This window comes from Pleurodeles waltl, chromosome 7 (assembly GCF_031143425.1).
Source record: "Pleurodeles waltl isolate 20211129_DDA chromosome 7, aPleWal1.hap1.20221129, whole genome shotgun sequence".
Classification (NCBI taxonomy): domain Eukaryota; kingdom Metazoa; phylum Chordata; class Amphibia; order Caudata; family Salamandridae; genus Pleurodeles; species Pleurodeles waltl.
Window position 1 is genome coordinate 448,039,092 of NC_090446.1, and position 26,712 is coordinate 448,065,803.

The 26,712-nt window shown below is 46.8% G+C and overlaps 1 protein-coding gene across 1 annotated transcript in view; it reads right to left on the reverse strand.

The window, feature by feature from the left end:
* Window positions 1-3,349: 3,349 nt before the first annotated feature.
* Window positions 3,350-26,712, reverse strand: part of LOC138304166 (eukaryotic translation initiation factor 3 subunit C-like) — a 349,228-nt gene continuing 325,865 nt past the window's right edge. The window contains exon 21 of the mRNA XM_069243993.1: window positions 3,350-4,283. Coding sequence (XP_069100094.1) covers window positions 4,195-4,283 — 89 coding nt within the window. The 3' untranslated portion in view covers window positions 3,350-4,194. The remainder of the gene's footprint in view (window positions 4,284-26,712) is intronic.

Consider the following 26,712-nt stretch of genomic DNA (forward strand, 5'->3'; position numbering starts at 1 on the left):
AGTAAGACCAAACGGGAGGACCGCAAACTGATAATGCTGCGACCCCACCACAAATCGGAGATACTTCCTGTGCGATATGAGGATCGGAATATGGAAGTACGCATCCTGCAAATCAACAGACACCATCCAATCTCCTTCGTTCAACGCCAAAAGAACCTGTGAAAGGGTCAGCATTTTGAACTTTTCCTGCCTGTTCAAACCAATTCAAAATCCTCAAGTCCAGAATTGGCCGCAACCGACCATCTTTTTTGGGGATCAGGAAGTATCTTAAATAACAGCCCTGACCCCTCTCCTGCTCCGGAACCAACTCCACTGCGCCTTTTGACAATACGGTTAACACCTCCTGTTGCAGTAACAGAAGATGATCTTCCGAACAGAAGGATGGGCGGGGAGGGAAGGGAACTCCCGAAAGGGAAGAGCGGATCCCTTCTTCACAATGTCAATGACCCAAGAGTCTGATGTTATAAACTCCCACATTGGAAGAAATTGGGCAAGTCTCCCCCCTACCGGAGACATGTGAACAGGGAGTGGTGGAGGACTAAGGCTGCTTTCCCTGCTGCACCCCTCCTGAGGAAGAGGCAGAGTGCTGCTGGGTGGCTCCTCTTGTACGTACTCTGCCCCTGCATCTGAAGGATCCGTAAGGCAGGGAGCCTGCAGATTTTTGTGGCGCCTGGAACCTGCCACGAAAGGAGGAGCCACGCCCAAAACTTCCTATATGACCTAAAGGTAGAGGAAGTGGCTGCCTGAAGTCCCAACGACCTCGCTGTGGCTCTGCTCTCTTTGAAACGTTCAAGAGTAGAATCTGCTGTTGTCCCAGAGTTTTTCCCCGTCAAAAGGCAGGTCCAAAAGAGTTGCTTGTACATCAGAGGAGAAGCCTGATGAACGCAGCCAAGCTTGACGCCTCAACACTATGGATGTACCCGTAGCCCTTGCCACGGAGTCCGAGGTGTCTAACCCAGACTGAATCACCTGGGTCGCCGCCGCCTGAGCGTCCGTTAACAGTTTCAACACCTCTTGTGGTAAGTTAGGATGACCTTTCGCCTCCTCCATAAGGGCATGAATGTAACGCCCCAAAATGCAAGTTGCATTGGTCGACTTCAAGGCCATACTGCATGAAGAAAAGGCCTTTGCTGCGTGGTCCATTTTCTTAGACTCCCTGTCCGCAGGGGTCCCGGGGAACGAACCAGGGGCTGACCAGGAGGAACACGATGCCTGAACAACCAAACTGTCCGGAGTTGGATGTTTGGAGAGGAAGTCCGGGTCACCTGGAGCCGCACAATAGCGGCTCGCTACCGCCCTGTTGACAGCTGTATAAGTCACTGGCTTTCTTCAAATGTCTTTGATAGGGTCCAGGAGAGCCTCATTGAAGGGCAAGAAAGGCTCCGCCACTACTGAAGCCGGATGCAGTACTTCAGTCAAAAGGTTCCTTTTCACCTCAGCAGCCGGAAGAGGAAGATCTAAAAAGTCTGCAGCCTTCCTTATTACTGCATGAAAAGATGCAGCCTCTTCAGTATAGTCTCCAGGGGAAGCCAAATCCCATTCAGGGGAAGTGTCAATGGCACTTGCTGTGTCCTAGCCTTGAAAATCACCTGAAGGCTCCAAGATTTCACCTTCCTCCAGATGCTGTCTGCTATATTCCTCCTCCTCCAGGAGGCGTAATGCTAATCTCCTGGACTGGAGCCTGGATTCGAGTCCCGGCGTCGATAATGCGTCGGCTGACGCCGAAGATCTTCGCCGGCGCCGCTCTTCGGATCCATCCGACGCCGGACCCATCGGCGCCACAGGCAACTTGACTGTGGACTGGATCCGTGGAGAATCCACCAGCGCCGGAGTAGCAGACACTGTAGGCATCACAGGTCTCATGGGCGACGCCAAAGGCATCAGCGCTACAGCGGCTCCAGAAGGCAAAAATGGCATGAAGAGTGTCGGCTTGTAAGGAGCTGGAGCACCCAAGTTAAAAGCCAAAGGGCCTGACGGACCCGCATGTCCTTTACCAGGCGCCATGGTGGAAAACATATTAAACCTAGCACTTAAAAATGCAGCAGGATCCGGACCTGGCGCCGGGAAAGCCGGATATCCTTGCGGAGTCGGTGCCGGCATAGAAGCCGATAATGGACCAGGCATCTCCTGCTGCAGAGAAGCCGCTGGTTCCTGAAGAGGCTCGACTTCAAACACCGACAAGGGTGAAGTCAGAGAAGCCGGAGTAGTAGGAGGCGGAGGAGTGATGGTCGGGCTAATCTCCCACATCGGACGGCGCCGAGCTGATGGAGATCTGGACCGGCATCTACGCGATCGGCGCCGAAAGTCGTGACGACACAGAGTCCCCGTGGCGACGATGAGTCTTTGAAGATTTCGAAGAAGACTCTCTACGATGTCGCCTTTCCTTCTTTTTGGAACGGGCTAGGAATAATTTAGCCTCCCTCTCTAAGTGCCTTAGGGTTCATGCGCTGGCAGGAACCGCATGACTCAACCTCATGGTCGGAACTAAGGCACCATAGACAATTTTCATGGGGGGTCAGTGACCGACATCCGACCCCCATACTGGTTACAAGGGTTAAAGCCAGATTTTCTTGGCTGTGACATAGTAACTACAGAAGCGTAACTGTAGCTCCCTGTTAGCCTCGAAGAAAAAACTTTATTCGAAGGCACGGAAAAAAGGGAACGGACATCTGCACGTCGACGAGGGCTTCTTTTTGCCTGGATGACATCACGCGGCGTCGCGTGGAGTCGGGCAATTGTGACGTCATCGTCGACGTGCAGAGGTAGAAGAAATTTACGTCGAAGCTGGCGCGAGGGGATAATTCTTTAGGTGAGGAATCCACAGGTAGGTGTATCCATCAGAAACCTACTTGAGAGCAAGAGTTTTGTATAGTTTGAAAGGCTCTGCAAATACGGCACTACTTTAGTTAAATTTTAAATTATCAGTGACATTTCAAAACCATTAAGTAGCTTACGAACATCCAATGTTTTTCCAACACGTAAATTGCTGATGTAATAAACTATTGTGCACAGCACAAAGCTTCTCTGGCATGAACATCCGTTACAAAATCACAAGATCTTAATATTCTACACCACGCGCTGTGAATATTTATAGCTTATGATTCTACAAATAATACCCAGCTAGAATATTAGGGGCAGAGCTCAAAGCCAAGGAAATTCTAAAGGCAATTAGGAAGGACTAATAAATAATGACAAAAACAACAAATACGGATTTCTCAAGTTTCTATAATTGTTCCTCAGGTTCTCCTCACTATGACAATTTTTCAATGGGCCAATGGTATTAGCATCTGCACATTTTTCTTATATAGCAAGCCTGAATACAACAGAAAGAACTGCTAAAAAAGAAACATTTGAGCAGACACCAAACTTTATTGTATAATGAAGACTGTACACCTTGACACTTCTCTTTTACAAAATTGTGGAAAAGCAAAGGAAGGCAAACAAGTCACACGTATCTTCCAACAAGCACTCGCAGGATGCAGCAACGACAGCCACTGCAAGGACTGACCTTCTCTGTAAACACAAGACAGAAAATCTTATAGAGTTCACACCTTTTTATTAATTTTAAATGAGGTGGCCAAAAGGAGACCCGGCAAAGAATCTTTCAGGGTTATCCACAGAGCTGAAATCAATGATCCAAATAGAGGTAATCCTACTCTAATGCAAAAACAGGAAATATATCAGTCTATGTGGAAGTAGAGCAAAGTAGACACTTTAGAAAAATGTGGGATTCCACATGAGGGCAAAAACAATGCAATCGGAGAACCACACAGTATAAGGAGGGTAGGAGACCAAAGTCATTTTGAGGGTGAAAAAGATCACTTCAGCAGTTAAGCGGCAGAGATCAGGGCACTTTTTGGAAAGACTAGCAGAACACGAGTAAGACTTTTGTCGTGCCCAGCGTTCCTGCTGCAACATTTAACATGATTTAAGTAGATGATAATATACTGAATGTTTCAATGGGGCCACATAAATACTATTCAGAGTATATGATAGCAAAGTTGGATTCTAGTGGTCTGCGGTCCATTCCGTACAAGGGATGGTGATAATGTGGATCATTTGGTGAAGTGCTTGGCAACCTTTATGCCAGACAGACCATGGATGTTGAGTGAAGCAGACAGTGACTCATGCTCCTGGTCCACTTTGGGTAGCTAGGAGCAGCTGGAAGGACCAACTTGTGCCTGGTGTGCAGACTCAGTAGCCTCCTTGGTTGTGCTGGTTCCCTCTGTACCCGCCTCTCCTCATGTACCCGCCCTCCTTGCGCTGGTAGCCATCTTTTTGATCTGAAAAAAGGAGGGAAAAGAATTTGTTTGTTGCAGATAATCAAAAACGCCCCTTCTTCACATGCATTGCTCTACCTTCTAATGTCATTAAACCAACCACACAACTTTGAGGCAGGCAGCCTGTTTCCCAGTTTTTAAAACATCGGTTCCTGGAGCATGAGATGTATAGAGAACAATAAATACACAAGGACACCAGTTAAAATATAGTGTAGCTCGTCCCCAACCTGGTCTCTAGAAGGATGGCTTAAAGCTTTGCCACTACAGGGCACATACTGACAATCACAAAGCTTTCTCAGCTGTGCCAGAAAGGCAATAATTCATACTCTATCCATCTAATACATGAACTAAGTTATGCCAAAAATAACATTTGATGGGCTCTCAAGTTCTATCTCAGTTTTCAGACTAAGAATGGAGTATGCAGGAGAGTTAATGTCACCTAAATGATGGCGTGTCTGCCCAGAATCCCACAAGGTATTGGGAGTGAGCTGGCAATAAGTTCAGCCATTCTGTCCCTAACCTTGTTTCCCACCTATCTGCATTAGAGAAGAGTCATTCACATATTTTGACTGCAAGCATTTTTTTGTTTTTATTAAACAAAAGCCTTTCATTTGTTTCGGGACAGTCTTCCTGAAGCATGAAAGCATGTACAAACCAAAGACATTGCAGCTATGAATGAAACTTGAAAGCTTTCCATCCCCTCGGTGCCAGCTTATTGGTACCTGGACTTTCCTTCTTTTCCTGCCATGTTTACACCAGGAACAAATGAGTTTGGCACCCACTCCTCCCACCAATATACCCAGTACTCTAAGGATAGGACATGAAGAATAAAATGGGCTGAAATCTTCAGCTGATTTGCTTGATGGACTTTCCCTATTTTTCCTTAAAATACAAAACTGTTGATCTACGATCATATAATTTTGTGGACTGTTGATCCTTGAATTATATAGCATGAATCTTAGCTACACCCATTGTACAGTGCTTTTGAAAACTACAAAAATAAGTAATGGGTGTATTCCTTATCTGTGAACTCTCCCATACCTGGGTATTAATTCTTGGACTAACCACAAATAAGAGGGTGCAGTCTTGCTACGATGCACCACTCATGTTTTTTCCCTGTTTAAGTGCAAAACGGTGTGAGTACTAAAGCATCTCAGCATCCTTCGCTGAGTCCATGGAGTAGTCAAGCAGTGCTTAACGTATTGACCAACCAAAGCATCTAAATCCTACCCCAGCATTCTCCCGGCTTGGCAAGAGCCAGGGAACCTTAAAGTAATTGTTCAGTAGTATCCTTTATTTGGGGAAAACAACTGCAGCCCCAAATCACTCTGGGATTGGAGGGCGGCATCAGAATTGGGATAATTTAAACAGTCCCAATTTCTGAAGGTAATATTTATCCTATCCATATGAGTAGCACAAGCTTTATAAGAGAATAGTAATAATTAAATTAAACCAATTTCTACATTTTTCTATTGAATAAATCTACATTTAAATCCCTACATTGATTGTTTATCTTATTGGTTCCGGACTGCACACATTTGAGGATAAGTTTAAATTAACACAAAGTAGCCAAATGAGGACTCAACACAGCTACATGTATGTGGGTTGTTGTGTCCTGTTGGAATAATGGCTTGCTGGAAACAGCCATCATAAAATGAAAATGTCACTTACCCAGTGTACATCTGTTCGTGGCATTAGTCGCTGCAGATTCACATGTTTGGCACAGTCCGCTGCCTGGTGTTGGGCTCGGAGTATTACAAGTTGTTTTTCTTCGAAGAAGTCTTTTTGGTCACGGGACCGAAGGACTCCTCCCTCCTCGGCTCCATTGCGCATGGGCGTCGACTCCATCTTAGATTGTTTTCCCCGCAGAGGGTGAGGATGGAGTTGTTTGGTATAAATAGTGCCCATGCAATGGAGTGAATATGTATGTACGTTAAGAGTTTCTAATAATTATTTACAAATGTTCAGATGTTTAAGATTTATGATCTACTTCTAAACGGCTACAGGCTTCCCGGGGAGGTGGGAGGGTACATGTGAATCTGCAGCGACTAATGCCACGAACAGATGTACACTGGGTAAGTGACATTTTCAGTTCGATGGCATATGTTGCTGCAGATACACATGTTTGGCATAGACTATAAAGCAGTTACCTCCCCTAAAAGCGGTGGTTTAGCCTGTAGGAGTTGAAGTAGTTTGGAATAATGTTCTTAGTACAGCTTGGCCCACTGTAGCTTGTTGTGCATTTAGTACGTCTACACAGTAGTGTTTAGTAAACGTATGAGGCGTAGACCAGGTTGCAGCCTTACATATTTCGCTCATAGGAATGTTTCCTAGAAAGGCCATTGTAGCACCTTTCTTTCTGGTTGAGTGTGCCTTTGGTGTAATAGGCAATTCTCTTTTGGCTTTAAGATAGCATGTTTGAATGCATCTGACTATCCATCTAGCAATGCCTTGTTTAGAGATTGGATTTCCTATGTGTGGTTTTTGAAAAGCTATGAACAGTTGTTTTGTTTTCCTGATTAGCTTTGTTCTGTCAATGTAATACATTAGTGCTCTTTTGATGTCTAATGTATGTAGTGCCCTTTCAGCCACAGAATTTGGCTGTGGGAAGAACACTGGCAATTCTACTGTTTGATTTAAATGGAATGGTGAGATTACTTTTGGCAGAAATTTTGGATTTGTTCTTAGAACTATTTTATTGTTGTGTATTTGAATAAATGGTTCTTGTATGGTAAATGCCTGTATTTCACTTACTCTTCTGAGGGATGTGATTGCAATGAGAAATGCGACCTTCCAGGTTAGATATTGCATTTCACAGGAATGCATGGGTTCGAAAGGTGGACCCATGAGTCTTGTTAAGGCGATGTTAAGATTCCATGAAGGAACTGGTGGTGTTCTTGGTGGTATAATTCTTTTTAGCCCTTCCATGAATGCTTTAATAACTGGTATTCTAAATAGAGACGATGAATGAGTAGTTTGTAGGTAAGCAGATATTGCTGCGAGGTGTATTTTTATAGATGAAAAAGCGAGATTTGCTTTTTGCAAATGTAGTAAGTATCCTACTATGTCTTTAGTAGAGGCATGTAATGGTTGTATTTGATTGGCATGGCAGTAGCAAACAAATCTTTTCCACTTAGATGCATAGCAGTGTCTAGTGGAAGGTTTTCTAGCTTGTTTTATGACCTCCATGCATTCTTGTGTGAGGTCTAAGTGTCCGAATTCTAGGATTTCAGGAGCCAAATTGCCAGATTCAATGATGCTGGGTTTGGATGCCTGATCTGTTGTTTGTGTTGTGTTAACAGATCTGGCCAGTTGGGTAGTTTGACATGCGGTACTAGTGAAAGGTCTAGTAGAGTTGTATACCAAGGTTGTCTTGCCCATGTGGGTGCTATCAGTATGAGTTTGAGTTGGTTTTGACTCAACTTGTTTACTAGATATGGAAGGAGAGGGAGAGGGGGAAAAGCGTACGCAAATATCCCTGACCAACTCATCCATAGAGCATTGCCTTGTGATTCGCGGTGTGGGTACCTGGATGCGAAGTTTTGGCATTTTGAGTTTTCTTTTGTTGCGAACAAATCTATCTGGGGTGTTCCCCAAATTTGAAAGTACTTGTTCAGAACTTGGGGGTGAATTTCCCATTCGTGGACTTGTTGGTGGTCTCGCGAAAGGTTGTCTGCTAGTTGGTTTTGTATTCCTGGAATAAATTGTGCTATTAGGCGAATGTTGTTGTGAATCGCCCACTGCCAAATTTTTTGTGTTAGGAGGCACAATTGTGTTGAGTGTGTTCCTCCTTGTTTGTTTAAATAATACATTGTTGTCATGTTGTCTGTTTTGACAAGAATCTATTTGTGTGTTATTATGGGTTGGAAGGCTTTTAACGCTAGAAATACTGCTAACAGTTCTAGGTAATTGATATGAAATTTTGTTTCGTGTATATCCCATTGTCCTTGAATGCTGTGGTGATTGAGGTGTGGTCCCCACCCTGTCATGGAAGCATCTGTTGTTATAACGTATTGAGGCACTGGGTCCTGAAATGTCCGCCCTTTGTTTAAATTTTTGCTGTTCCACCATAGAAGCGAGAGGTATGTTTGGCGGTCTACCAACACCAGATTTTGAAGTTGACCCTGTGCTTGTGACCATTGTGATGCTAGACACTGTTGTAAGGGTCGCATGTGTAGTCTTGCGTTTGGGACAATGGCTATGCATGATGACATCATGCCTAGAAGTTTTAGCACAAATTTTGCTTGTATCTTTTGGTTTGGAAACATAGCACTTATTACCTTGTGGAATGCCTGCACTCTTTGTGGACTTGGAGTGGCAATTCCTTTTGATGTGTTGATGGTTGCTCCTAGATATTGTTGTGTTTGACACGGTTCTAGGTGTGATTTTGTATAGTTGATGGAAAACCCCAGTTTGTGAAGGGTTTGTATGACAAATGTGGTGTCATTTTTTTACTGTGTTGGTCTTGATTAGCCAATCGTCTAGGTAAGGGAACACATGTATCTGTTGTCTCCTGATGTGTGCTGCTACTACTGCTAGACATTTTGTGAACACTCTTGGTGCAGTTGTTATTCCGAATGGCAACACCTTGAATTGGTAATGTATTCCTTTGAATACGAACCGTAGGTACTTTCTGTGAGAAGGGTGTATTGGTATATGAAAGTACGCATCCTTTAGGTCTAATGTGGTCATGTAATCTTGCTGTTTGAGCAGTGGAATGATGTCTTGTAGTGTGACCATGTGAAAATGGTCCGATATGATGTAGGTATTTAGTGTCCTGAGATCTAATATTGGTCTTAATGTTTTGTCTTTTTTTTGGAATTAGAAAGTACAGGGAGTAAACTCCTGTGTTTTTTTGTTGTACTGGTACTAACTCTATTGCATCCTTTTGCAGTAGTGCTTGAACTTCTAGTCCTAAAAGTTCTAAATGTTGTGGTGACATTTTGCGTGTTTTGGGGGGGATGTTTGGTGGGAAGTTGTGGAATTCTATGCAATAGCCATGTTGGATTATTGCTAATACCCAATTGTCTGTTGTAATCTGTTGCCAAGATTGGTAGAATTGGCTTAGTCTTCCCCCCACTGGTGTTGAGTGAAGGGGTTGCGTGACTTGAAAGTCACTGTTTAGGTGGAGGTGTTTTTGGAGTCTGGAATCTTCCCCTACTCCTTGGGAATTGACCCCCCCGATATCCCCTGAAACCTCCCCTTTAGAAGGAACCCTGATATGGTGTGGTTCTTGTTTGTTGGCTGGTGGTGTCTGTGGGTTGGCCACGAAACCCCCCTCTAAATGGAGTTTTTCTGAAAGAGCCTCTGCTCTGCGGGGAGTAGAGTGCGCCCATGGCCTTGGCCGTGTCTGTGTCCTTTTTAAGTTTTTCAATGGCTGTATCCACTTCAGAGCCAAAAAGTTGTTTCTCGTTGAAGGGCATATTAAGGACAGCCTGCTGGATTTCAGGTTTGAAGCCTGAAGTGCGTAGCCAAGCGTGTCTCCTTATGGTGACAGCAGTGTTGACTGTTCTTGCTGCAGTATCGGCTGCGTCTAGTGAAGAGCGGATTTGATTGTTTGAGATCGTTTGTCCCTCTTCCACTATTTGCTGCGCCCTTTTTTGGTATTCCTGGGGAAGATGGTCTACGAGAAGTTGCATCTCGTCCCAGTGTGCGCGGTCATATCTGGCCAGCAGCGCTTGTGAATTTGCGATGCGCCACTGGTTGGCTGCCTGTGATGCTACTCTTTTCCCTGCCGCATCAAATTTTCGGCTTTCTTTGTCCGGAGGTGGGGCGTCGCCAGATGTATGTGAATTAGCTATCTTGCGAGCTGCCCCTACTACCACGGAGTCAGGTGGTAACTGCGAAGTAATAAACACTGGGTCTGTGGGTGGTGGTTTGTATTTCTTATCCACCCTTGGGGTGATGGCTCTTGATTTTACGGGCTCTTCAAAAATTTGTTTTGCGTGCCGTAACATCCCTGGTAGCATTGGGAGACATTGATATTGGCTGTGTGTAGCCGAGAGGGTGTTAAATAAAAAATCATCCTCTATAGGATCGGAATGCAGTTGGACATTGTGGAATTCTGCTGCCCTAGCCACCAGTTGCGAGTATGAGGTACTGTCCTCTGGCGGTGACGGCTTTGTGGGGTATGACTCGGGATCATTGTCCGGCACTGGGGTGTCATACAGGTCCCAAGCGTCTTGATCCTGATCGTCATGACTTATGGTAGTTTGCGCTGGTGAGTGCATTTGTGGCGGTGTTTGTGCCGGCGATGCCTGTGGTGGAGAGGGCGGAGGCGTGACTTTTTTAACCACTTTGGCTTGTGGTTGTGCGTCATCCTTTGGAAGTCCGATCCTTCTTTTCCTCATGATTGGGGGAAGGGTTGATATCTTCCCTGTGTCGTGCTGGATGTACAGTCTCTTTTGTGTGTAGTCCGATTCTACACTTTGGAGCTCTTGTCCAAATTTGTGCATTTGGCCACTCATTCCTTGTTCCTCTGAGTAGGATGAAGGTGTGGTATTTTTCGGCGCCGAGAGAGAATCTTTTTTCGGTTTCGGCACCGACAGAATTTTTGTTCCTTTCGGCATGGATTCTCGGTGCCGATGTTTTTCGGTGCCGGTATCTTGTTTTTGTCTCTCGGAGCCGCTTTCTCGGCTCCGAGGTTGCTCCATGGCGGTCCCTCGACCGGAGTCGGGTGTCTTCGCTATGGGCGTGCCCTTTTTCGGCGCCTTCGACGGGTCGCCTGTTTTATGGGTCGAGCCATGGCCTGTTGGCAGTGGCGTCCCCTGGGCTTTCGGTTTGTCGATGGATTTACTTTTCGACGTCTTACTCACAGTTTGTTGCTGTTGTTCAACGTCGGAGTCTCCGGATTCTGATTCCGGAACCGAGAATGTTTCCTCTTCCTCGTCGAAACGTTGTTTTGTCGACGTGGACGCCATTTGTTGACGCCTGGCTCTTCGGTCCCGGAGTGTTTTTCTGGACCGGAAGGCTCGACAGGCTTCACAGGTATCCTCCTTGTGCTCGGGGGACAAGCACAAGTTACAGACCAAGTGCTGATCTGTATAAGGATACTTACTGTGACATTTTGGGCAGAAACGAAACGGGGTCCGTTCCATCGGCTTCGATGTCGCACGCGGCGGGCCGACCAGGCCCCGATGGGGGATCGAAACTACCCCAAAGTCTTCCGATGATCGGTGTCGATGTACCTAACTATCCCGATACCGAACGGAACAATACCGACGCTTTCTTCCGAGATTCTGACTAACTTTCCGAACCGAAACACGGAGCGAAAAGGAATACGTCCGAACCCGACAGCGGAAAAAAACAATCTAAGATGGAGTCGACGCCCATGCGCAATGGAGCCGAGGAGGGAGGAGTCCTTCGGTCCCGTGACCAAAAAGACTTCTTCGAAGAAAAACAACTTGTAATACTCCGAGCCCAACACCAGGCAGCGGACTGTGCCAAACATGTGTATCTGCAGCAACATATGCCATCGAACATAATGTTTCAGCCTATTTTATTTTGGTGCCACCAGCAGAACTAATAGAAATGCTCACCTTATACTATGGCGGTATCAGGGCCAATCTTTCGATTGTAAATACTAATGACCGTTCACTCAAGTCAAACTACCCATTCCCTGAAGACTTGTTCATAAAACAAAGCTGGACAAGCTATTTACCTGCAGGTGCTTGGTATATACTACAGGAGAATAGGCTTTGCATAGTGCTACTATATAGTGATTAAGAGACAAAATAAAAATAAAATGTTTAAACCACTCTATAGGCTCAGACCTTAAAGTGCATCTTTAACCAGGTGTTGCCTGGAATCCTACAATGTATTCTTGACTGGCAAACTGCTCTTTAGACCTTGTTACACATTGCTGTATCTGTCTACCACTGGGTTTGTTACATTTCCAAAACTGTACCTAGATGTACACGTTGGGGGTATCTATGGAGTATGTTTTGCTGATGATCATGCAACTGGTTGTTAAATGTACTATTTTGTTACCTAGGTGTGGCTTTATTTCATAACATTAGAAACACTAATTTTAAGAGTAGCAGCAGGTGTCAAGGTATTTTTGGGTGACTGCAGAATCCATCTTGAAAAGAAGGCATCTGCTGCTAAAAGGAACACAATGTGCATGTTAATCAAATGCGTACCAGACGTATGATCTGCGGGAGAACGTAAATGTACAATAATACTTAAGAAATAGGAGGGTAAGGTGTAGGAATAACTTACAAATGAGAGAATTCTAAGGAAGGAACTTTAATTAAACTCCATTATATTGGCATCTTCAGGACTGTGGAAGAAGGAAAACCTATAAAATATATTAAATGGTCTCATCTCAAGTGTGACTAACTAAGCACATTCCATTGGTGCTATCAAAAAATACCAGACGACACCAGAAGAGCAACACAAGGAGACAAAGAACACGCAAAGGTTAAATGCCCAGCTGTAATTTTGAATGAACATTGCGTTATTTTATGTATTTGCGTGCCCACACCAAGCTTGTCATCCTATGCCTACTGGGAACTCAAACAGTGCCATTGAAAGGTTTGCACCCATAGGGACACGAGGATTACAAATTGTATATGCCCTACTGTGAGCCTTGTCAGTCCTGTGATAGTGTGTCATGCTATAAAGGAAAGCTGAAGGTGTAGGGCTAAAAACAGTACCTCGTTAGACAAGGAGCTGCCACTGAAAACCTTGCCTTTGTGGCCTATTGTTTGCCCTCCAAGAAGCTGTAAATAACAAAATATGGTTAAAGCCTGGTCCTTGACTGCAGATACTGCCTGCTTCTGCTGCAGGCTCCGTTTACTTACTTGCTGGTCAGGGGGCAGTCCCTAAGCGTGTGAGGGTGAGTCCAAACAATTGGACCCGTCAGGAGGAAACTCCATAGGGCTCCTAGGACTCGGCTTGGCTAACCCAAGTAGCTAGGTCGGTCGGCGACTCAACCTCTCCCACAAAGGTCAGGGGTAAGGGAATTACTCAATTAGACGAGTCAACGCAGTACTAGTACCACAGACTAGGGGGTACGACGAGGGAAGTCATTAACCATGCGGCTTCTTCTACATATTCTGCTTCTAAATTGAAGATGCATCAAACAAATGCATCATGATGGATTAAAATCATGAAAAATGAGGAAAAAGTTATGAAAAATTAAATGAAAGCCCACATTTCGTCTAGGTGTGGTGCTCCCTTGGTGGAGCAAGAACTACAACGGCACTGAAAATGATATGCACAGTTTTATGCGTGTTACAGAAAAACTTGAAAGGCATCTCAGCGACAAATACACTGACCAGAGTTGAGGCACAGCTCATTGGGAAATAGGGGACGTCAGGAATGGCTTAAATGACCTAGACAAAATACAGACTTTAATTTTTCATAATTTTTCATGATTTTAACCTATCATGATGCATTTGTTTAATTATGATGCATCTAACCGACGATGACAGATGTTTAGAAGCTCTTTTTTCAGTTAGATGTTATAGGATCATGTGGTTTGTTTTTCGGGAAGGAATATGTTAATCAGCATGCTTAGATTGTGAATTTCTGTATAAGCTGCGTTCAATCAGATGTGCCATTAATCAAGAGGGGCTGACCCCCACTAGTTAATCTTTTAGGGCAATTAACACGACCCCCTTTTTACAGTAATTTGAGCTTTTTAGTATGTCATTCATTTAGTGGTTTTGTACATGTGTCCCTGGATTCGCTCTAGACCATGCACTGAATTAGGTCCCCCAACATGGCGGACATGTACCAACTGGTTAGTTTTGCCCATGTGATTCGTTCTGAGCCAATAACGGGCCTAAATCCACCCCCTTCCCCAAACCCCAGCTGCGAGACAAGCTGAAGAGAAGAATCAGACTGGTGAGTGGCGTCCTTCGTTGTGCCCCCTAGTCCACGGTACTCGTTACTGCACTGATCACCTAATCGAGTAACTTCGTACCCCACCCCGAGCTTTGCAGAGAGGTTGAGTCACAACCGGCCTAGTTACACACTATCAACAACGTTGAGATTTGGGAGCCCTACAGGGCTTCCTCCTGACAGGTGCAGAAGTTCGGACATGCCCTAACGTGCTTGGAGACTACCCTAAGCCACCAAGTAAGTAAACTGAGCATGCAACAAAAGCAGGCAGTATCAGCACTGAAGGACAGGGCTTCAACAATATTTTGTTATTTACAGATTCTTGAAGGGCAAGCAATAAGCCATGGCAAGGTTTTCAGGAGCAGCTCCTTGAGTAATGAGGTACTATTTTAGTCTCATACCTTCAGTTTTCCTTTACAGCATGACACACTATCACAGAAAGGAGGAGGCTCATAGTGGGGCACATAAAATTTGTAATCCTTGCATCTCAATTGGTACACATTTTTCAATGGCACTGTTTGAGTTCCCTTGTAGGGTACACCTTTTAGGAGGCCTTTTTCCTTTCCGGTTCGGCACACGACATGGTTGGCGTGGACGTGCAAATACACAAAATAAAGCCATCTTAACTTGAAATTTCAGCTGAACATTTAACCTCTACATGTTCTTTGTTTGTGTTGCACCGCTGTGGTCTTTTGGTAGAGCCAATGATAAGCTCTTTAGTTAAAGGTGAATCTACTAAGAAGACATTTTGTGTGTAAATATATTTTCTAGGTTTTCCTTCTGCCATGATCCTGAAGAGGCCCTCAGTCAGAAGGGCTGAAACGTGTCATAATAATTTTACAGTCTTTTTGGTGTTTTTTTTTTTTACATATATTATGAGTAGAGAATTTGGTCGCTTCAATGAGGAGCAACCTGAGGACTGGCTCTTGAGCTTGTATATAGGAATTATCCAATAATTATCTTTGGTGATATACAAACCAGTATAAAGGAGTTTAATTATTGTTCTCTCCATAGAAATGTTCAAATAGATAACTGGTTCCTGTACTACACCATCCTATTTCTATTTCATTATATTAATGCCCAGGAAGTGTGGGATTATTTGGGCAAACCCCTTTTAGTATAGTTCTAGTGAGAATACTTTTCAGGCTTTATTTCTTTTTAAATAGGCATTTTTGTGTATACAAAATCCGTATCAAATCGCATTTCAAAAAGGCTGCCATCGTTAGTGTGATGGGCTATGTCCTATGTTTAACCTACTGTACAATTAGACAGATCCAATATAGAGTTTCACTGCATACAGTGCACCTGGTTATGTAGTCCCTTTTCTCTTTCTGTGAGGGAGCCTAAGGCCTTTGTAATCTCTAGATTCTGCTGCCCAGCTCAATGTGCCCTGGTACCCAGAGTAGCCCTTTCTACTGGACTACTTTTAAAAGTGGTGTGCTCTGTGACAAGACCTATAGCTAGACTTCAGTGAATAGGTGATATGGATTGCCCTCTACAGTAATTCTGTTTCCTCTAGAACTCATTTGTCTGCAAGCTGTTTTTAACCATCAAATGACAACATATTTTTCAAAGATGAGTTTGCATCAGAGAAAAGACAAAGGTAAAAAACACTTTACTGGATAAAAAGTAATAATACACTTTCTCCCAAAAGTGCCATGACGCTCAGCATTAATTGAAATGAATGTGAAGGGATCTGGCTGTCTATGCAGTGACAAAATGTGGGGATGGGCAATTTGCAGATAGTCCAGGGTGACCCTTATTGGTTTACAGGGGCAAAAATGATAATCCCAAAAGCTCTCTTTGTGGTAGTATGGGCGAGGAGTTAGGCTTATCAGAGGGCAGTGCTAAGCATTTGTTGGACGCGCATAGTCAATTAATGAGACACAATCAAGAAGCAACTCGAGACCAATTGGTTAGAAAAAGTTACTTTGTATTATATATAAACACCAGAACATTTGCAGAAAAATAGATACTGTTACAGTTCTTAGGACGATTTGAAAGTAACACTTTTACAGATAGATGCAGTTTTTAAACAGCATGAGTTCCAACGTACTATGGCTGCATGGAAGTTCTTACACTCAGGGGTCCTCTGAAGGTAGTGAGGTGATAGGGATGCAAAGTTACTGACAAAACCAACAGTTCAGGTTTACCTGCCAAGGAATGTCCGGGTCCAGTGATTTTGGTTGTGTTGGGTTCCTGCATACAGAACACTAGGCGACAAGGGGGTTCACCTGGAAAAAAGAATGCAAGGAGGGATTTGGGGACAAGTTCGGGAGCCCACAACAGGGGGGTTTGGTCGGTGGGCATCTGGAGAGCAGGGGGACACCTTTGGAAGTCGCGTACTAGGGCCAGGGTGCAGAGGATCCTTAGCGGTGGTGCTCCTGTGTCAGGCGCACACGGTTCTTTGGGTGACCCGCAGAAGGAGAAACAGAACAAGGCAACTGGACGACTGAAAAGGCTGTCCTCTGTGATGCAGACGTTCCTCACCGGCAGGTCTTCGGTTCTGCTGTTGGAATCCGGGGTGGGATTCAACAAACCTTAGTTGGTGTAAGGGGTTTAGTACCCCAGGGTTTGGTGCAGCTCAGCTCAGGTGGATCCTTGGGTCTTCTCACTTGGAGGGGACACAGGACTGACTTCTTGGAGCACGGGGACCCCCTACTGGTCAGCTGCTGCGTGGTGGTGGACTGGGGGGGTGGGGTCAGGAGGGACTGGACATTTGCAGTTGGTGCCCGCAAGAAGTGTGGAAGGGGCTCCTCCACTCCAAGGGAGATGCTGACTTAGTGCTGGAGAACCTCTGAGGCTTTTGGAGTTGTAGGAGGCTGGCTATGTTTTTGGTGTACACCTATGGTGTGGCACCCTATACTGAGTCCAGGCAACCTTTAGTCATAGTGTTTAGGTGTCCAGATAGCAAGGTAGCTGTGGTGGGCAACTAAAGCTTACCTAGGAGGAGTGTTTTTTTTTTTTGGATTCAGGACCCTTCTCAGTGGACTCCAAGGAAACCAGTTGGCCACAGAAGGTTAGAGAGTGCCCCCACCTGTGGATACCCAGAAGACCGGAGTACCTACACCGAGGAGCCCAGGTGCATAGGGGTGAAGGGACGTCAGAAAACCACAGTCATTAGAAGCCTCTGTTGTCCAGCTGCTGCCGCGACCTGTGGACCAGGACAGTGGAGCCCAAAGGTGGATTCTGGACAGGTGGAACCTTAAATTAAAAAAAAGGGGACAGTGCCAAGACGACTCGGACAGGTCCAGGCGGTGCAGGTAGCAATGACCACCCTCTGCGCGGTAGGTGAAATTCCTGCAGGACAGTGAAGAAAGAAGTCCAGCTGCAGAGACCAGGACGATGAAGGGGATCCTTGAAGTCACCCATGAGCTGTCCCATGTCGGCAAACAGAGTGCAGGAGGGGCAGTGACCAGCAGGGCCACCAACAAACCTGGGCAAATGCAGCAAGCTAAGTTGTAGGTTTTTGAGGACCAGCAATGCCAGTGACTCGACCCTTCAAATAGAGTCAGGGCAGGCTTTCAGCAGGAAGGCAAGCCAGCTAAGTCAACGGTGCCCCCATAAGTGACCCACTGACAGCAGACATAGGGAATCCAGGGAGGCCTCAGCATCACAGAAGATGAGTCCCATGTCGCAGGAGATGAAGAGTGGAAGATGATCTTGGAGTTGCAGAGTGCAGGAGGCTGGGGCTTCTCATAGCCTGAAGATCTACTTGGCGGAAGAGCCCACAAGCCTTGGCAAGAGCAACAGTCGTGGTGCACAGTTCTGTTCCAGTGGTTGCAGCAGGGGACCACAGTCTCATAAGTGGATCTGAAGACAAGGGAGACCAGAAGAAGACCAAAGAAACAACACCTGTGTTGCAGAGCCTTTCAATGTCCATAGGACAGCAGGTTCCACCAGCCGGTCTCGTCTTGAGGTGCCTGAAGCTGCAGAGTAGTGACCACTCCAAGGGAGAATACTTGCTTCTTGGCTGCACACAGAGTCCATGTTGCCCTGGAGGATGCACAGCCACATATGTTGCAGAACTCTAGTAGGAGCTGGAGAAACAATGTTGCAGTGGGGGCCCTCCCAACTGGATACAGTAAAGTTTCAGTTCCAAAGCAGACCAGCAGTGGTTCCGGAGGCCAGGAGCACGAGAGTCTTGCAGAGAGTTTCATGTGTAGAGTCTTGCTTGAGGAATCTGAGGACCCACCCTTGTGGGAGCCCTAAAGTAACCCAAAAAAGGGTTATTCACTCTCTGCGGTAACCCACCTATCAGAGGGGGTCAGGGACGTCATCTACCTGGTTTAACCAGTCAGATGCTACCAGGGGTCTCTGCCTACCTTATTTCCAAGATGGCAGAATCAACCGGTCACCTGGCAGAGCTCTGAGCACCTCCGTAGAGGAGCAGCTGGACAGGGGGGTGGTCACTTCCCTGTCCTTTGTGTTGTTTTGCGCCAAAGGGAGAAGCGGGGGATCCTGAACTGGTGCAAACCGGATTATGCAAGGGCACTAAATGTGCCCTTCAACGCAGTCTGGTGGCGCTCAGAGGCCACCCCACAGACACCTATTTCAAAGGGAGAGGTGATCACACCTCTCTCTTGCAGGAAATACTTTGTTCCACCTTACTCTGCTTGAGTTGGCAGAAGCGTGCTCTGGCAGCCAGGCCCCCATAAGGCTGCACAGGCAGAACTGGGGGATCCTATGAGGAACCCCCAGAGTACATGGGATGCTGCAACTAGCACTGACATCAGTGTGGATGCAGGATTCCAACACGTTTGATACCAAAACATGCTTAGGTTCGGAGAAGCTATTATGTAGTTAGACAACTTGTATTGACCAGTGTTCACTACATACCTTAAGATGGCTTCTCCGCACTTACAAAGTCCAGAAAATGGAGTCTGGGGTTTGTAGGGGAACCCTGCTCATGCAGGGTGTAGGAAGTTGGCTCTGTATGCACTATTTCAAAGTAAGGAATAGTATGCACAGAGTCCAAGGGTTCCCCTTAGAGGTAAGATAGTGGCAAAAAGAGATAATACTAATGCTCTATTTTGTGGTAGTGTGGTCGAGCAGTAGGCTTATCAAAGGAGTAGTGTTAAGCATTTGTTGTACATACACAAGCAATAAATGAGGACCACACACTCAGAGACAAATCCAGGCCAATAGGTTTTTGAATAGAAAAATATATTTTCTTAGTTTATTTTAAGAACCACAGGTTCAAGATTTACATGTAATACTTCAAATGGAAGGTATTGCAGGTAGGTACTTTAGGAACTTTGAATTAGCAAAATAGCATATACACTTTTCACATAACTCACATATAGCTATTTTAAAACTAGACAGTGCAATTTTCAACAGTTCCTAGGGGGAGTAAGAGTTTGTTAGTTTTTGCAGGTAAGTAAACCACCTACGGGGTTCAAGTTTGGGTCCAAGGTAGCCCACCGTTGGGGGTTCAGAGCAACCCCAAAGTTACCACACCAGCAGCTCAGGGCCGGTGAGGTGCAGAGGTCAAAGTGGTGCCCAAAACGCATAGGCTTCAATGGAGAAGGGGGTGCCCCGGTTCCAGTCTGCCAGCAGGTAAGTACCCACGTCTTCGGAGGGCAGACCAGGGGGGTTTTGTAGGGCACCGGGGGTGGGGGGGGGCGACAAGTCTACACAGAAAGTACACCCTCAGCAGCCCGGGGGCAGTGTGCAAACAAGCGTCAGGTTTTCAATAGAAAGCAATGGGAGACCAAGGGGTCTCTTCAGCAATGCAGGCAGGCAAGGGGGGGGGGGGGCTCCTTGGGGTAGCCACCACCTGGGTAAGGGAGAGGGCCTCCTGGGGGTCACTCCTGCACTGGAGTTCGGATCCTTCAGGTCCTGGGGGCTGCAGGTGCAGAGTCTTTACCAGGCGTCGGGATCTGAGGAACAGGCAGTCGCGGTCAGGGGGAGCCTCGGGATTCCCTCTGCAGGCGTCGCTGTGGGGGCTCTGGGGGGGCAACTCTGGCTACTCACGGTCTCGCAGTCGCCGGGGAGTCCTCCCTGAAGTGATTGTTCTCCACAAGTCGAGCCGGGGGCATCAGGTGCAGAGTAGCAAGTCTCACGCTTCCGGCGGGAAACGCAAGTTGTTTAAAAGTTGCTCCTTTGTTACAAAGTTGCAGTTTTGAGTGAACAGAGCCGCTGTCTGTAAGGAAATGCCTCCTTGGCATGGTTACCCCCTGACTTTTTGCCTTTGCTGATGCTATGTTTTGATTTGAAAGTGTGCTGAGGCCTGCTAACCAGGCCCCAGCACCAGTGTTCTTTCCCTAACCTGTACTTTTGTTTACACAATTGGCACACCCTGGCATCCAGGTAAGTCCCTTGTAACTGGTACCCCTGGTACCAAGGGCCCTGATGCCAGGGAAGGTCTCTTAAGGGCTGCAGCATATCTTATGCCACCCTGGGGACCCCTCACTCAGCACAGACACACTGCTTGCCAGCATGTGTGTGCTGGTGAGGACAAAACGAGTAAGTCGACATGGCACTCCCCTCAGGGTGCCATGCCAACCTCACACTGCCTATGCAGTATAGATAAGTCACCCCTCTAGCAGGCCTTACAGCCCTAAGGCAGGGTGCACTATACCATAGGTGAGGGCACCAGTGCATGAGCACTGTGCCCCTACAGTGTCTAAGCCAAACCTTAGACGTTGTAAGTGCAGGGTAGCCATAAGAGTGACAAAGGCACTCTTCCCCATGTGGCCAGCAACATGTCTGGTGTGTGGCAGGCTGCTAAAACCAGTCAGCCTACACGGGTAGTTGGTTAAGGTTTCAGGGGCACCTCTAAGGTGCCCTCTGGGGTGTATGTTACAATAAAATATACACTGGCATCAGTGTGCATTTATTGTGCTGAGAAGTTTGATGCCAAACTTCCCAGTTTTCAGTGTAGCCATTATGGTGCTGTGGAGTTCGTGCATGACAGACTCCCAGACCATATACTCTTATGGCTACCCTGCACATACAATGTCTAAGGTTTTGCTTAGACACTGTAGGGGCATAGTGCTCATGCACTTATGCCCTCACCTATGGTATAGTGCACCCTGCCTTAGGGCTGCAAGGCCTGCTAGAGGGGTGACTTATCTATACCTGTAGGCAGTGTGAGGTTGGCATGGCACCCTGAGGGGAGTGCCATGTCGACTTAGTCTTTTTATCCCCACTAGCACACACAAGCTGACAAGCAGTGTGTCTGTGCTGAGTGAGGGGTCCCCAGGGTGGCATAAGATATGCTGCAGCCCTTAGAGACTTTGCCTGGGATCAGGGCCCTTGGTACCAGGGCCCTTGGTACCAGTTACAAGGGACTTACCTGGATGCCAGGGTGTGCCAATTGTGGAAACAAAAGTACAGGTACACTGGTGCTGGGGCCTGGTTAGCAGTCCTCAGCACACTTTCAAATCAAAACTTAGCATCAGCAAAGGCAAAAAGTCAGGGGGTAACCATGCCAAGGAGGCATTTCCTTACACAGGGGTATCCTCACACTTAAGGACATGTTTATGTTTCACTGAAAAGTCCATCCCCAGTAACCACCTCAACAGATTAGGGGTTTCACCTTTTATCTGTTCAAGCTGTAAGAGGAGCTTGTGATCAGTCTGAACAAGAAAGTATGGCCTCAATTACTTCAAGGGCCAGACCTCAGCAAAGGCCTCCCTCTCAATAGATGACCAAGAGTCTGGGTAGTTGGAGCAACCCAATCCACAATGGTTTGGATTTTGTTCTGGAGGGGTTGAACTTGGCCTCCACGACCAGGTGGCCCAAGTAAACAACTTTTCTCTGCCCTAGCTGGCATTTTATAGGCTTGATAGTGAGGCCTGCATTTTTTAAGGCCTCAACTACACTCCTGAGGTGGACTAGGTGATCTAGCCAGGTGGAGCTGAAGACAGCAATATGCCACATTGAAGTCTTCCAGGCCTATCAGAACTTGATTTGCCAACTTCTGAAATGTGGCAGTTGCATTTTTCAGACCAAAGGGCATCACTGTGAAGTGATAATGCCCACCAGGAGTGGCAAATGCAGTGTTAGGATTAGCAGCATCAGTTAACTTGATCTGTGTAGGAGGCTGGACTGGCTTGTAGTGAGTACCTAGGGGTACTTGCACCTTGCACCAGGCCCAGTTATCCCTTATTAGTGTATAGGGTGTCTAGCAGCTTAGGCTGATAGATAATGGTAGGTTAGCAGAGCAGCTTAGGCTGAACTGGAGACGTGTGAAGCTACTACAGTACCACCTAGTGTCATATGCACAATATCATAAGAAAACACAATACACAGTTATACTAAAAATAAAGTTACTTTATTTTTATGACAATATGCCAAAGTATCTCAGAGTGTACCCTTAGTGAGAGGATAGGAAATATACACAAGATATATATACACAATACCAGAAATATGCAGTATAGTCTTAGAAAACAGTGCAAACAATGTATAGTTACAATAGGATGCAATGGGGACACATAGGGATAGGGGCAACACAAACCATATACTCCAAAAGTGGAATGCGAACCACGAATGGACCCCAAACCTATGTGACCTTGTAGAGGGTCGCTGGGACTATTAGAAAATAGTGAGGGTTAGAAAAATAGCCCACCCCAAGACCCTGAAAAGTGAGTGCAAAGTGAACTAAAGTTCCCCAAAGGACAAAGAAGTCGTGATAGGGGAATAAGGCAGGAAAGACACAAACCAACAATGCAACAACGCTGGATTTCCAATCTGGGGTACCTGTGGAACAAGGGGACCAAGTCCAAAAGTCACAAGCAAGTCGGAGATGGGCAGATGCCCAGGAAATGCCAGCTGCGGGTGAAAAGAAGCTTCTACTGGACAGAAGAAGCTGCGGTTTCTGCAGGAACGCAAAGGGCTAGAGACTTCCCCTTTGGAGGACGGATCCCTCTTGCCTTGTAGAGTCGTGCAGAAGTGTTTTCCCGCCGAAAGAACGCCAACAAGCCTTGCTAGCTGCAAATCGTGCGGTTAGCGTTTTTGGACGCTGCTGTGGCCCAGGAGGTCGCAAATTGGACCAGGTGGTAGAGGTGACGTCGAGCAAGACAAGGAGCCCTCTTAGCAGCAGGTAGCACTCGGAGAAGTGCCAGAAACAGGCACTACGAGGATGCGTGAAACGGTGCTCACCCGAAGTCGCACAAAGGAGTCCCACGTCGCCGGAGACCAACTTAGAAAGTCGTGCAATGCAGGTTAGAGTGCCGTGGACCCAGGCTTGGCTATGCACGAAGGATTTCCGCCGGAAGTGCACAGGGCCCGGAGTAGCTGCAAAAGTCGCGGTTCCCAGCAATGCAGTCTAGCGAGGTGAGGCAAGGACTTACCTCCACCAAACTTGGACTGAAGAGTCACTGGACTGTGGGGGTCACTTGGACAGAGTTGCTGGATTCGAGGGACCTCGCTCGTCGTGCTGAGAGGAGACCCAAGGGACCGGTAATGCAGCTTTTTGGTGCCTGCGGTTGCAGGGGTACGATTCCGTCGACCCACGGGAGATTTCTTCAGAGCTTCTAGTGCAGAGAGGAGGCAGGCTACCCCCACAGCATGCACCACCAGGAAAACAGTCGAGAAGGCGGCAGGATCAGCGTTACAGAGTTGCAGTAGTCGTCTTTGCTACTATGTTGCAGTTTTGCAGGCTTCCAGCGCGGTCAGCAGTCGATTCCTTGGCAGAAGGTGAAGAGAGAGATGCAGAGGAACTCGGATGAGCTCTTGCATTCGTTATCTAAGGAATCCCAAGAGACAGAGACCCTAAATAGCCAGAAAAGAGGGTTTGGCTACCTAGGAGAGAGGATAGGCTAGCAACACCTGAAGGAGCCTATCACAAGGAGTCTCTGACGTCACCTGGTGGCACTGGCCACTCAGAGCAGTCCAGTGTGCCAGCAGCACCTCTGTTTCCAAGATGGCAGAGGTCTGGAGCACACTGGAGGAGCTCTGGGCACCTCCCAGGGGAGGTACAGGTCAGGGGAGTGGTCACTTCCCTTTCCTTTGTCCAGTTTCGCGCCAGAGCAGGGCTAAGGGGTCCCCTGAACCGGTGTAGACTGACTTATGCAGAATTGGGCACATCTGTGCCCAAGAAAGCATTTCCAGAGGCTGGGGGAGGCTACTCCTCCCCTGCCTTCACACCATTTTCCAAAGGGAGAGGGTGTAACACCCTCTCTCAGAGGAAGTCCTTTGTTCTGCTATCCTGGGCCAGGCCTGGCTGGACCCCAGGAGGGCAGATGCCTGTCTGAGGGGTTGGCAGCAGCAGCAGCTGCAGTGAAACCCCGGGAAAGGCAGTTTGGCAGTACCAGGGTCTGTGCTACAGACCACTGGGATCATGGGATTGTGCCCACTACGCCAGGATGGTATAGAGGGGGCAATTCCATGATCATAGACATATTACATGGCCATATTCGGAGTTACCATTGTGAAGCTACATATAGGTAGTGACCTATATGTAGTGCACGCGTGTAATGGTGTCCCCGCACTCACAAAGTCCGGGGAATTGGCCCTGAACAATGTGGGGGCACCTTGGTTAGTGCCAGGGTGCCCACACACTAAGTAACTTAGCACCCAACCTTTACCAGGTAAAGGTTAGACATATAGGTGACTTATAAGTTACTTAAGTGCAGTGTAAAATGGCTGTGAAATAACGTGGACGTTATTTCACTCAGGCTGCAGTGGCAGGCCTGTGTAAGAATTGTCAGAGCTCCCTATGGGTGGCAAAAGAAATGCTGCAGCCCATAGGGATCTCCTGGAACCCCAATACCCTGGGTACCTCAGTACCATATACTAGGGAATTATAAGGGTGTTCCAGTAAGCCAATGTAAATTGGTAAAATTGGTCACTAGCCTGTTAGTGACAATTTGTAAAGAGAGAGCATAACCACTGAGGTTCTGGTTAGCAGAGCCTCAGTGAGACAGTTAGGCATCACACAGGGAACACATACCTATAGGTCACAAACTTATGTGTCACTGGGACCCTGCTAGTCAGGACCCCAGTGCTCATAACAAACATACTGAAAACATAGGGTTTTCACTATGAGCACTGGTCCCTGGCAAGCAGGATACCAGTGAGACAGTGAAAACACCCTGGCATACACTCACAAACAGGCCCAAAGTGGGGGTAACAAGGCTAGAAAGAGGCTACTTTCTCACAATCTGCCAGTAGTTTGCAGTTAAATCAAAAGTGCTGAGAGACTTGACTGAGGCCAAAGTCTCAATCAGTCCATCTGCCCTGGGGATAGGATGGGCATCAGTCTTACTGTCTGCATTGAGGCCCGATAGTCTAAACCTAATTTCTCTCGGTCCACCCAGCGAATGAGGGTCAAGTACTACTAGACTAGCCCAAGGGCTGTCTGAGGGCTCAATAACCCCCCCAACGCCACCATCTTTTAATCTTCTGCCCTGAAGCAATCTCTTTAATGGTCAGGCTGCCTGTAGATTTTACTCTTGACATGATGACTATCACCTGTTGCCACATCATGGGCACAACAGGTTCATTGACTGGGAGTCAAAGAAAAGAGTTCAGAGAGGCAAATCAGCAAAGTCCCATCCACTGAACCATTAACATGAATGTGAGAGAGAAGGTCAGTAAAAGGGTCACTCTCTGCTTCCCGTCCGTCATCAGTGGCCATGAGCAAGCTCATGTTAGCCCTGCCATAGTAAGGTTTGAGGGAGTTCACATAAAACAACCTGCAGGGTCTTCTTGAATTGCCCAGGTCAACGAAATAGGTGACCTTACCTTTTTTCTCTACTATTGGGTGAGGGCCACTCCACTAGTCATGGAGTGCTCTTGGGGCCAGAGGTTCAAAGACCCACACATTCTGTCCTGGCAGGTAAACAGTCAGTACAGCCTTTTGGTCATGCCACTGCTTCAGAAGCCCCAGGCTGGCCTCAAGGTTTTAGGAAGCTTTCTTCATGTAATCTGTCATGCGAGAACGCAGGCCTAGTGCAAAGTCAACTATGTCTTGTTTGGTGGGTTTTAGCCACCCTGGCGCAAACACATTTGTCTGCCTTCTTTCCCAATTCTTGGGGAGAGGTCAGATCAGAGTCCACCAGGTATTAGTGAAGTTTGTCAGACACACAGTTATTAAGGATGTGCTCTCTCATAGGATTGTACAGCCCTTCATAGTCATGCACATTACAACCATGTAACCAGCCTTCCAGAGCCGTAACTGCACAGTCAACAAAATCTACCCAATCTTGAGGACTCCTGAGTTTCCCTGAACGTAATCCTATACTCATTGGTTGGTAGCCAAAACCCATCAATCAGAGCTTTCTTCATGACTTTGTAGTTGTCTGCATCCTCTTCCCTCGCTGCTACGAGTTTGTCTCTTCCTTTGACTGCATATCATCCCCAGACTTGTAATACAGGACTATCCTGCTGAGATTCCTGGACTCAAAGGTGTCTTCCCTGACCCTGCACTCTGTTGTTGCCACCATGGGTTCTAACCCCAATTTCTTTTTTCTCTTTGCATCTCTAGGGCCTCTCTAAAGAGCTAGCTGATGCTGTTTTAACTTGGGTTTGGCCTTCTCAAGTTTCAGCAAGCTGAACCCCCTTTCTAAGGATCCCTCTTCTGAGCTAGAGTGGATGGACCCAGCAAAACATGCTGAGGCAAGGGAAGCTGAGG